The sequence below is a fragment of the Centruroides vittatus genome, unplaced genomic scaffold, assembly GCF_030686945.1.
Source record: "Centruroides vittatus isolate TY-2023 unplaced genomic scaffold, ASM3068694v2 contig_1773, whole genome shotgun sequence".
Taxonomy (NCBI): Eukaryota; Metazoa; Arthropoda; class Arachnida; order Scorpiones; family Buthidae; genus Centruroides; species Centruroides vittatus.
The window spans coordinates 246,740-260,350 of NW_027121084.1; the positions used below are offsets into that span (position 1 = coordinate 246,740).

Here is a 13,611-nt window from a genome sequence, read left to right on the forward strand (position 1 = left end):
AAATAGAACAAATTTTATTTTCGTACATGAAGTTTGCTTTTTACATTACTACACGTAGTAAAAAAATATCAAAGTCCAAAACAGCTTTAAATGGTCAACTACTGGTACCATTATCCTAAGAATTCGTAGATCTATTTTCAGATCCTCATTATTCGATATTATTGACATTAAAATTCTTTATTTTATTTTTCTAAATTTTTTTATTAAGTAACAATAAATTTCATGAATATTGTTTTATAAATAAAACTGAAATAAATCAATCTCCAAAAAAAAACTTTGTCATTTGGTAGGCATTTGTATCTTTGATACACAAAGTTTAGGAATTTCCTCTTTAGCTGTTACTTCTTTTATAATTACTTCTACAATGAAGTGGAATAGAAAAACAATGTTTTAATGTTTGATATAATACCTTCTAAAATGCATAGCACCAGTGTCAGGCTTTCAACAGCCATTCTAGAGGCATGGAATATGATGATAAGATGGGTTATATAAGAAGGTTTTTATTCCATTCTAGCAATTTTCTGTGGGACATATGTCGCTGTGGATTATTTTCACAAAATTATGATTTCTTATTTGGGGTCATTTTTAGGTTGATTGAATTTTATAGAAATAGTTTAAAGTGCTTAATGAGTGATGGAAAATATCAGAATTGAATCACAAATTAGATTATTAGATTACAAATAAACCATTTTATGTTATAATCTTGGTTCATATAATATGACAGTGATATTTATCAGTGTAAATAGTATTACTAATGAGAAAATATGAGATTTAGCTTGGTTATGTGCGTAATGGTACACCTGCTACACAATAATGTAACTCCCCATTTGGCACATAAGACTTATTACTAGCTTAAAAAAAGTATGAATGGGAAGTAATGGACCATCTGTGCTAGACTATATGCATTGCACACATACTATAGTCTAGACTTATCACCCTCTGAGTTTTACATTTTTGACTTCTTAAATGATGTCGTGGACTTTTTCAAATCATTAAATGGTGAATTTTTGTCCCATTCACTAGGAAAAGTGTTTAAGAAAGAATGGCAGCTATGTAGAAAAAATAGTTTAGACTGTGTACTTACATAAAAAATTAAATTAGTCAAATGAAATTTGTTTTTAAGTTGGTAAAAAAACTGTCTTAATTTTGTAACAAGCCTCATAGTCTATATTAATGCAGTTAAAAAATAACAAATGCTCTCTAAATATGAATATCTGTTAATAGTCTGCTTCTTGTTTCAAACTTTGAAGAAAATATAATGAATTTCAGAAACAACTTTAATAAATATCTCATTTCGATATAATATATTGAAAACTAATCATATGCTTTTGAATATTAAGTTATTTAAGTAATAACTTTATAAAAAAGTTAGTAAGGTTCAAATATATAAAAATCAAAAAAATATAATTTAAAATTTTCATTTAAGAAATTTTATATTTAATGAACTAATCTAAAAGACTATTATTTCATAAAATAAGCAAAATTATTCAGTTTCTGTTGTTAATCTACTGTAACTTTAATAAGATAAATTGAATGTTTTCAGTAGTTACATAATGCCATAATCAGGAACTGGTTTAAAACAAAAGAATGACCTAAAATAAATTAAAGAAAAACTTCTCAAGTGTGAAGTAAATTAAATCAACAAATTGGCAAGGAAGATTTTACCATTACAGTACAATGAACAATGTTAAAATTCACAAAGTGATTAAACAATATAAGGTGAAAGTTCTATAAATAGAAGAGAATATTAACACAGCAAATCATGTAAAATTAGCTAATAATCTAGTGGAAATGTGGTGGACTGGTTGATGGGTTTGCGTTATTTAAACATGTAACTTTTGATCATTTATCTCTAACATTTTATTGATAATGATTTGGCCTTGTAGTGATGTAACAGAATTGACCTTGACCCATTCATCAAATTCTTCTTTGAAAATTTAATATAAAATATAAAAATCAATACATTAAACACTGATTTAACAGATTTTGAATTTAAAGGGCAAAAAATTTAAAATCTTTTTATTTGCCAGTAGAGCGTGCTTAATGGTTGGATTAAAGAGTCAACCAATATAAATTATTCAATGTATGTTATTTTATTTCTACTTATACATCATAATAATAATTTAACACATCTTGCACATTTTATTTTGTTGCTAATGTATGAAAGCGTTGACCACGACTGTCATATCCGGTACAGATCTTCAGAGAATCAAAATGTCGTCAATGTATCTCTTGTAACAAAGGATATCTGGGAGAAATGGAGGAAGGACTTTGTTCTCAAGTTGTCTAATAACCATCTCGCAAAGAAGCCCTGAAATCAGGCTACCCATCGGGACTCCTCTACCCTGTGTGTAAATTTTGCCATTTAACTCGAAAACGGAACTGTAGCAGATGGGGACAACTCTAGAACGTGGTGGTGTAGGGTGTTATCCCCAACTATATGGAAAAGAAGGTCTCTGAGTGTGCAAAAGGTTAGTGTGCTTCAAGTCCTTATACCCCTCAATTGAGGGGTATAAGGACTTGAAGTCTAAGACAGTGAGAAATTGGGGAGGTGGGAATGTCATTTAAACAGGAAATGATTTCTACAGGGTTATTCATGGTGTATGGGTATCCCTCAAGATGTGGAGTGAGAAGGGTGTGCACAGTCTTTTAGAATTTAAGTGTGGGTGCTCTAGCTTTATCGACGACCGGGCGAAGTTGGTGTCCCTGTTTATGTATATTCGCAAATGCAAAAAGTCTGGGAGTGTCAGGGGAGTTAATGACTATGCTACGAAGGGCAATGCGGTTTGCTAACTTCAAATGGGCAAGTTTCTTAACTCTCGAATGGAGTTTATCGATGTAACTTTCATCCACCTTTTCACATTGGGTTAATTTAACAAAGTCTAATAAACCCTGTTCGTATGTTTCACGTTTCATAAGGACCATGGATTTGGTTTTATCGGCCCTGACTAGGGTGACATTGTTTTGGATCATCCAACGTGACGCGCGTTGCAGTTTTACCTTCAATTCAGCAACTTCGGAATGTTCCTTTGTTTTCTTAATTTTGAGTGTTGCCATCCATCTGTAGTATTCTTTCTGTCTATCGGACAAACCTTGTAAAGTATCTCCATGTCCGGGATGAGACTCTCTCTGTTTGTTCTTTGAGGGGGTGGTGCGAAGGATGGGCCGTACAATAACACTTCCACGACGAAGTCTGGAAGTTTGATATTATCCCAAACGATGAATAGGAAGGAGGGGTGTTTGGAGCATTTAGGAACTTGGTAGTGTAAAATCCATAGAAATTTTTTGCTGTACTGTGCTTTCAGGTTGATATTAAGTCTATCCTGGATTCCAGTCCTTATACCTCTCAATTGAGCTCCCCCAGCCTTTTGCGCACTCGGAGACCTTCTTTTCCATATAGTTGGGGATAACACCCTATACCACCACGTTCTAGAGTTGTCCCACTTAATCTGCTACAGTTCCGTTTTCGAGTTAAATGGCAAAATTTACACACAGGGTAGAGGAGTCTCGATGGGTAGCCTGATTTCAGGGCTTCTTTGCGAGATGGTTATTAGACAACTTGAGAACAAAGTCCTTCCCCCATTTCTCCCAGATATCCTTTGTTACAAGAGATACATTGACGACATTTTGATTCTCTGGAGATCTGTAATAATGTATGTTTTTACAACCCATTTGATTTAACAGACTTTCAGTAATAGTGGACACTTCTCCAATTTGTCTGCTTAAATTTAATATTTATATTAATTCCAATTTTTTCAGTTTGATTTTTTATGATAGAATTATTTTCAAAATTTGTGACAAAATTATGTAAAAAGTAGGTCATGTGGACGGTCACGTGAGTAGGCAATCGGGTTCTGGATGGAGATGGAGAGACAGTCCAACAGAAGTAAAGTACTCAGACACTAAAGTTAACAACTAAATAACTGTTTAATTTTAACAAAAAGGAGTACATGATAAAATATATTGACTGAACCTATCTATCTAGCAATCATGAGAGAGAGAGTTTACAATTGTTCATGAGTTGAGAAATACCTGTGTTGATGGTGATGATTCTTGATTTGAAGTTGCAATTAGGATCTTGAGGGTTTGGATTTGGATCATTCTGGACCAGCCTGGATCAAGAAAGTTCTTCATCTAGGCACAGTTGAGGGTAAAGTGAAAATCCGACAGAGTACAATTCGAACGGACACAGGAAAATTTTGATGACTTTAATCCAAGAGGGACTGGTGACAACTGCCTAAACTTGTAGTTCCTTGCTATATTGAACTGATGAAATTGAGACAGTAGGTCAGAAGGTTGTGTAAAAGCGTTTTTTTCACTGCTGAGAACTTAACAGACAATTCACTCCCAGGTGTGAAAGTTGATAGTTATCTGACAAAATTTTATTGTCAAGGTGTTATGCTGTGATTTAGTTATGTAAATAAATTACATAGTGTAGAGTCTCACATTTACATACATGGATATATAGTGGGTGATTGTTAACAAATTGGATAATGAACACTTTCATGAAAGATTTTTATGTTCAGACAATGAACACCTCACAGAACAAACATAAGAAACGATATAAAATAATGAATACTGATTAGTCTTCTTTTGTCTTCAGGCAACAATTCAAAACTTTTTGGAGTGCAGGAGACGTTGACATTGACACTCAACCTGGTATATACTGATCGGATAGTATTCTTTTGAACTTTGAAACTCTCTCATGTAATTCTAGCCTTCTATTTTTCTGACAAACAACTCTTTTATAGTATTCGCAAGACTGTCAGGCAGGCACTCGCTAAGTTTTGCGTCAATTTTTTTTTTTCCGAAAGGTGAGAGTATAATAGCAAAGGTGGGCAGAAGATGTCTGATGTTGCTGGCAGTATGGCTTGAACAGGTCTACAGTAGGCCACAGTTTAATCTTATCTAAGAAAGATACAGTATAATTAAGAAGACTCAAGCAGCTTAAGGAGTAACAAAAATCACATCTGAGAAATAAAGAACATTGAAGAGTTCATAACAGAACCTGAAATGGATCTGACAACAGATGAATGTTGAGAACTCTCGAATGAAGAACACCAAGGAACTGGGCAAGATGTTTTCTTCTGAAAAAGAGGATTAATGCTGATATCTGCTATTACAGATCTTTTGAAGAAGTAGGAGGATGTCAGAACAACAGTCTTAGAAGGACGTCCAAACCAGGTTTAAGTTAATAGGCTTAGGGATTTCTACAATTACAATGCTATTAATTACTTCTGAAAAATCCCAAAGAAGAGAGAAAAACAATCGACATTAGACAGATTCTTTAACCCCCACAAATGGAAAAAACATGACTAATAAAAATGAAAGACTGTGTATATATGTATTTTTATTATTACATATAAATAAACATAGTAAGAAAGTGTATATTTTTTAATTTTTAGGGGTCTCCAAAATGAATTAATCAAATTCCCATAAACCTATGGTAAATTGGTAATTGGTTAACGAACAATACAGAAAGTCTTGGAACAGTCATGTTCATTAACCAATCACCCACTGTATTAGAAATATAATAGAAAATTACATATAAAATGCAGTTTTTTATATTTAATTCTTGTTACTGAAAACACTGAAGTTTTAGTAAAGTTAAATTGTTTTAAATAATGATTGTAAATTTATTAATTTTAGGATTTAGAAGAAAAAGTTGCTGATGAAACAAGAAGTGAAAATGGCTCTCTTCAGAATTCTAATTCAAGAAGCCCTTCTAGTTGTTCAGATTCAGGTTCTGAAAGTGATTCTGATTCTGGATCTGCATCTGATTCTAATTCAGAATCTGTCAAATCACAATCTCATCAAAGTTCAAAAAGTGAATCTGAAGCAGATTCGGCATCAGATAGGTAAGTTTCTACAAAATTGCTTATTAATTGTTATTATGTAATGAAATGTCATTATCATAGTTTTCGTAAATTATTTTTGACTTAATTCTATTGATCAACATTTAATTGAGACATTTGTTCAAATCATATCAAATTATTATTTTATTTAAAATTATTCTACTTATTTAAAAAAATAAATTTAAAAGGACTAATTTTTAAAAAATCTAATTTAAAGGGAGAGTGTGTCTAATAGTGAGAGACAAAATGCATCTTCACCAGCAGATATCCATTCTGATGATTGTAAATCAGAATATGAACAAAAAAATGATGGTGATTCTAAGAGTCCTCATACTGAAAACTCTCTTGATGGCAGTCGTTCTTCACATAGTCGTAAAAATAAATTGAGAGATTTGAAACAGGTAATGAATATTTTATAATTTACTTCAGTATCTAAATGTGCGGTAGTAATTATTTAAATTTTTAACTTATTATTTTTGTGATGAAAATTTGTTCATTTTTTTAATAATTCAATATATTAAAAGTATTTTTCCTTTATCCTCTGTCTCTGAAATTTTTAAAGTATGTTTAATATGAAATAAATTCATTTGAAAAGATATAATATAATAAGTTTATATATTTATATTTAATTTTTACGTAGTAATTCTTGTAAAATTGAAAACAATTTTGATAATTGAAGTTTATTTTTTCTATAGAAAAGTTAAATTTGACTGATTTTTAACTTTGGATGATATACATGCCAAAATCAAATCATTCAAAGTATTGTGTTTGCTCAGTAGATAAACCATGTGCTGCTTTCAAAAACCAGAAATGTGTCTCATGAATGACTATTCAAAGATTTCAAACAAAAATGCTAATATACTATTGAAAAAAAAATGATGAAATATGTTACAATGTTTAAGCTTATTAATTATGACAAGAATTTAGTCAAGCATACATTATACTGGATGCAAAATAAAAAAAAAAACATATCTTTAATGTCCAGCAACAGATTTATAGAACAAACTAATGCTTTTAGTAGTTATCATTGGATTACACATTTAAATTCAATAGTTTAGAAAATCATGGCATAAACCATTGACTAAAAAAATAAAAATAACAAACTTACTGGAATTGGTATAATAAAATGAAAACAACACCTTTTTACAAGATTTTAGCAACAAATTTAATCGTATAAAAACGTTTTCAACTGATTTGATCAGCCTTCTTCAGTTAAACGAACAAAAAATAAAAAGAACGAACTAATAATTCAAATTTACAAAATCCTGAGAACGGAAAGAATTTTCGCTATTGCGCAGACAATGCTATAACGATATACCAATAAGCGGTAATAAAATTGCAGGTTCTTGACAAAATATACAATATTCCATTCCTACGTTATCCAATAAACGATTTCCAGGCAGACGACAGCCCATCCGCGTCCCTGTGGTTGTTGCATTGAGACGTTAATTGTGCCTTATATATCTCTAATTTCTCCATGTGTCTAATACCCTATTCACACTGTACATTTTAATCGGGATTAAGATTTAAGCAGAATTAAGTTAAGTCGCATTGTCGAAAACAAGATTAACTACTCGTTCACACTAGGTAATTAAAGCGAATAATTCGCTTAGCCCTCAAGTGGGTGTACTCAATATTACATTTTAAATAAAATCAAACTTTTGCTTATTTTTCGTAAATCATCATAAATTAATTTATGTTTAGTAATTTAAATTATAAATAACTTATTTAAAGAGCATAAGACGTTAGTTAGGAATTATTAACATTTATTATCAGTGATGTCGTTGTCGTTGGCAGCACGATTCTCTCAGTGTTTATATCAGTTTAGCGATAGAACTGTAATAAGAATGGATTTTTGACAGAAATTTATGTATATATATATTTTTTTTCGTAAACAAGAAATTTATATTATCATTTAAACTTCTTGTACCGAAGCAGCATATACATGCTAACAGAGAAGAGTATCGTTTGTTCGAACATTTGTACCTGCACATCTGCTTCCGCCATTATTTTTGAACTTATGGCGGACCTCGTGGAAAGCTTGAAGCGACTTAAGCTCCTTTGAGAAAGCGATTTAAGCTGAGCCAGTTTAGTAGTTAAACCGGTTTAACGTTAAGTCAGTTCCGTTCATATTTCATACCTTAAGCTGGCTTAGTCATTTAAGCTGGCTTAAAATGTACAGTGTGAATAGGGTATAACAGCCTGTTTAGATCTAGTGGCTTTTATGATGGTAGCACTATCCCAGTGTACTGTGATCTCTTGTTGCCTAGCAAATGCTGCTAGGACTGTGCTGTCAATGGTCCTATTAACAGATTGTTTATGTTCTTTTAATCTCTTTTGTAAACTATGCAAGGTGGCCCCAATGTACAGTACACCAGATCGGACTTAAAACGTTGGTCTCTGATTGGTATCAAGTACACTTTTGTTAGTTCATTTGGTTTCTCTTTCCTCTTATCATTCCTTAATAGACGGTACATCGTCGGGTTGCGTCTATACACTATACGTAGTTTCCTTTCCTTGGACACCTTCTTAATAATCTTGTTAATAAACGGAATATAGTCCATGATTACTGTTTTTCGCTGCTCATTTCTGTGTGGTTGTTGTTTATGCCTTTGGAGGAAGGACGTAAACCAACTAATTACGAGTATGCAGAGGCATAAACAACAACCACACGGAAATGAGCAGCAAAAAACAGTACACTGGGATAGTGCTACCATCATAAAAGCCACTAGGTCTAAACAGGCTGTTAGACACATGGAGAAATTAGAGATATATAAGGCACAATTAACGTCTCAATGCATCAACCACAGGGACACGGATGGCTGTCGTCTGCCTGGAAATCGTTTATTGGATAACGTAGGAATGGAATATTGTATATTTTGTCAAGAACCTGCAATTTTATTATCGCTTATCGGTATATCGTTATTGCATTGTCTGTGCAATCGCGAAAATTCTTTGTTCTCAGGATTTCGTAAATTTGAATTATTAGTTCGTTCTTTTTAGTTTTTGTTCGTTTAACTGAAGAAGGCTGATCAAATCAGTTGAAAACATTTTTATACGATTAAATTTGTTGCTGGAATCTTGTAAAAAGGTGTTGTTTTCATTTTATTAAACCATTGACATGTGACATCAAAGGATTTTAAGTTTACATGTGACATCAAAGGATTTTAAGTGACTTTTTTGTGTTCTGTGTTAATCGCTTGTGCTACCACATTCTGAAATTGAAGAATGTGAATATGTAATCTGATGACAGCTTCTAAAAATAGTTGAAAACATTACTTTGTTCCATAAGTCTTATATCACTCACTAAAGGTTTGATGTTACATTTTCATTTGAATGACTTTGTTTGAAAATTAGTGTAATCTGATAACTCAATATGTACCATTTATCATTAATTTTTAGTGTTATATTGTCCATTTGAATTATTTATTTTTTTGCTTTACTTTGTTACAATTTGTTAGTATATATGCATATATACATACTATCAATATAAACTACAGAAACTTGCATTCTAAGATTCCAAAAGTGCTGTGTATTCTTGTTTTTGTTTTTCCTATTAAAACAAATTTTTCCATTTTCATATAGTCTTTAGTAAATGTTTTTAGCATCTTAAATGAATTTTTTATTTAGTCTCTAACATTTTTGGTTTTACTGCTGTTTATCAAGTTAATTCCTATTGTCTTGAAATAATTTTTTTTATAAAGATGCTGTAAAAGACAAAAAGCATTTGACTAACTTACTTTAGTTTATCTTAATGCTTTTTCCCTCTAATTTGATGTATAATTCTGTGAATTGTTTATTGAAATGTTACCAGAAATAAAGATTTGTCAAGTGTGTTTATTAATACCGGTAATCAGGTTAGAAGATATTGAGCTGTTGTTTTCAATTTTTCTGAAAACAGGTTTATTATAACTTTTGAATTAAAAATTCAAAATTAAAATGATTCTCAGATGTATTTTCACTGCATTATACTACTATAGTAATTATCTAGAAAATTTTTTTACTCATTATATTCTTACAAATATGCACTTACATTATAAAATTTAACATAATGAAAATAGTGAAAGATATAAAACTAAACAAATGAATGGAAATAAATTATGTAGCTGACTCATTAGAAGTTTTAAAGACAGTTCATTCGAATCTTAAGCATTATCTGTACTGTCTGGTTACTTCCATTTTAGCTTGGATGAACCCATGATGGATATGATAAAAATACTCTGTTATTGCCTACAGGACAGTCAGAAAATGAAATAAAAATGATTCATTAAAAGATGAAATTTCAAAATCTTCACATAAGTAGTAGATCAGAAATTGGAAATACCTTCAATCTCTGAACTACTGCTAAGAAATTTTGTTAATAACTTCAAAGTTTCTAAGAGATTAAATACTCATTTTTCAAACCATAAAAGTATAATTTAATAACATAAAATCAATATATAAAAACAACAACAGCAAACTAAAAAAAAATTATATTGAAAAGAAAATAAACAGTTAAAGTGCACAAAATAAACAATTTCAACAGTATCTCATAACAAACATTGCTTTTTAGTAAAATTGATTTGGTAATTTGAACATTTCTAAATTAAGATAGGTTTACAAAAGCTCTACAAAAATTCAAAATTATAGGAAAAAGTAGACTCTACTTTCTGTGTTTTTCAAAACTAGATATTCACCACTATCCAATCATATCTAAAAGTTGTGGAAAAAAATTAGCACCAAATTAATTTTGGTATTATATATGAATGATCAGACCTAGAAATATGTTTTTTATTATATAATTTCCTTAATGGACAGGTAAAAACTGTCGTAAGTGAGAGAAAACATAAGTTTAGATACTACATGTTTTACAGCTTATTTCAATACTAATAAATAAAAATACAATTTGTTTAAATTATTTATTGTTTGATATTTTTTCCCTATGTAGAGATATAGATTAATTCTAGTGTTAAGTATTCCAATATTAATTTATACTTCAAAAATGAGCGTGTTTATAATTTCCCATCTATTTTACATAACAGAAAGTATGATGGTTGGTCAAAAAAATGATCTTCCAAGATTTTTATGTTTTTGGGGACTTTGTTCAGGAAATGCAAAAAAACATTGGCAGTTTTTTCTGTTTGTATGGATGTTTGTGTGGCATGATTTTGTTTACCTACTTTGAAGCTTAATAACTCCTATGCTTTTTGTTGAAATTTCTGAAATTTTGCAGGGAGGTTTATATTTTAGGGGAATTGATGCTATTAAATTTTGGTGATTAAAGATAAGGAGCATAGGGGCAATAGAGGAGGTTGTGTCATATCTCAAGTGAGGTCAGACTTAATGAAGATTTTGCTCATTATTAGCATTTATAATTTTTTTATAAAACTTGTCTCTACTCTCAAAATCAGCTTTTTGATATTTATTAATACTTAGTAATATAAAAAGTTTTTAAAATAAAATCAGATGACACCATACACACAGTTTTAACTCTTGTTGGAAAAGTTACACAACTCATTGTTGAATTCTTTTAAATTTGTTCCTTTTTTAAATTGTATGTTGTGATTTTTTTGAACAGAACAAAGTGCTTTGTAATTATATAAGGTGATAGAATTTGCATAATATATCACAATGTTAAATTGATAATTTTAACTGGAAATTAATCTTTTTATTTACTTGATAATAATATATTCTCTCTAATAATTAAATTTAATGCAAATTAGTGATTTTGTTATTCCAAATAAAGTGATTTCTTTGGAGATGTGTGTGATTTGTTTGACATCTTCAGTTGAATGAAAATTTGTCTAAAACTTTTTCATTTTAAGCTACATTAGCCCAACAATTACATATAGCTTAGAATGAAATTATTAAAAGTTTCTGCATGATAATATCACATAGATACTGTTTACAAGTAGCCATTGAATAAATATCAGTTTTTATAATAATTAGTTGGATATTGTATCAAAGTAAATTAGTTTTATTGCTAATTTACATAAAATATATAGGTAAGAATTTGCAAAGTAAATTTAATTTCAAATTTACTTTTGACATTTTTATTTTTTTATCATTTTTAGAAAAAGTAATACTTTATTATCTCACTTAATTACTTTTATATGCAGTTACATTTAATGGATCCATTTAAGCTTTTATTTTAATGTAAATAATATGTAATTTTTTACTTTTATCAGAAAGAATTAGTATCCTATAATTCTCATAATTCTTCTACTTAATAATTTAATTGTAAACTTAATCTTATGGACATTTGCTATATTTTTATGTTTTTCTGTGTTATTAATTCTTATCTTAACTATTAAAATTTAAGTAATAATTTATTATGATTTTATTTGGGCTTACGTTATCAAATATTTATATACATATATATTTATTCTAGAAAATAAGATATTTAAAAATTTATATTTATTTCAAATTTTATTGCATTATTTTATAGAAGTTTTAAAATTTTATTTTATATTTTTTGTTGGTATTAGTGATTCCAGCCAAGTCAACACCCTCTGGTGTCAAAAATTCTAATTAATACAGAGTAGAAATTTGAATCATTTGTTTTAAGAATTTAGAATTGACCATAAAGAAAAATATTTATATAATGCTTTATATTTCTCTGAAATACTTAAATATTTCAATATGATAATCATTTTAAAATAAATTATTCTAAATACTTTTCAAGCACTTTCAACTTAATTCATTCAAAGATTCAAATCCAAGATTAGTCTAAAGAATGACACTCTTGTATAATATGGTAGTTAAGTTTTTATAAAATTTTGTGTAGTGAAAAACTGTTATATAAGACCAAATATAAGTAAGAGAAAGGGGAGTTACCTTCTAAAATTTAACAAAAAAAAAAAAAAAAAATCTGTCAAATTTGTAGAAATAGAAGATTCTGTACAATAATATTTCTAATTTATCTATGGTCCATATTATTTTTAAATTTAAATTTAAGGGCTTTGCAACATATGATGTCTTTCTCTTTTATTAAGACAATCCAAAATTATATCTTTCATTCTTTTCTTTAAGTATAATTTAGAATTGGAATTTATTTTATAACAAAAAAAGTAAAATTCTTAAGAACAAAGTCGAGTGATACATATTCTGAAAAATTAATAATCTAAAATAAAAATGAGCAATTATTTATTGTGACATCGTCCAATGCTCTCCACCTCAAATTAGTAGTGGCTTTCTTTTGTACATAATACCTCTATTTTAACTTCCAGTTTGCATTGGAAGTTAATATATAGTTAAGTAGAGTCTCCTACCCCTAAGGTTTCCATATCTGGTCTTGTCTTTCATCTATCTAACTCCATTCGCAACATTAAGGAGAGATAGATGAATGGACAACAGTGGGAATTTATAGGTCTACAATTTTTTAAAATTGCAGCACAATGAAAGTAATTATAATAAAATCTTAAAAAGTAACAATATTGTTGAATATTTAATGGTCTCAAACAACATAAGTTCAGTGCCATTTAATCTAACATAGGAGTTGCTCAACAAAATAAAGTATAGGAAATTCCAAATTATTTTTTAGACATCTAGCCAGTGAATAATGACAATTTACTAAAAAGAATGGAAATATCAAAAAATTATATCTAATACAACAGGAAAGTTTTTCCCACACAAAAGCTCAGAAATGTGAGATTTTGCTATAAATCTTTCACCATGTTCAGAACTTCTGTGTTATACAAGAGTTTCCTATATGTGCTAAATTTTGAATTTAAGATATCTTACTACTTATTATTTATTATTTATAAGTATGTTAAAA

The 13,611-nt window shown here is 29.4% G+C and overlaps 1 protein-coding gene across 4 annotated transcripts in view; it reads left to right on the forward strand.

Moving 5' to 3' along the window:
• Chd1 (chromodomain-helicase-DNA-binding protein 1) overlaps window positions 1-13,611 on the forward strand; it is a 142,119-nt gene that overhangs the window by 20,528 nt on the left and 107,980 nt on the right. For all 4 annotated transcript variants that reach the window (XM_067263341.1, XM_067263340.1, XM_067263342.1 and 1 more), the window contains exons 2-3: window positions 5,650-5,858; window positions 6,073-6,256. In XM_067263341.1, coding sequence (XP_067119442.1) covers window positions 5,650-5,858; window positions 6,073-6,256 — 393 coding nt within the window. The remainder of the gene's footprint in view (window positions 1-5,649; window positions 5,859-6,072; window positions 6,257-13,611) is intronic.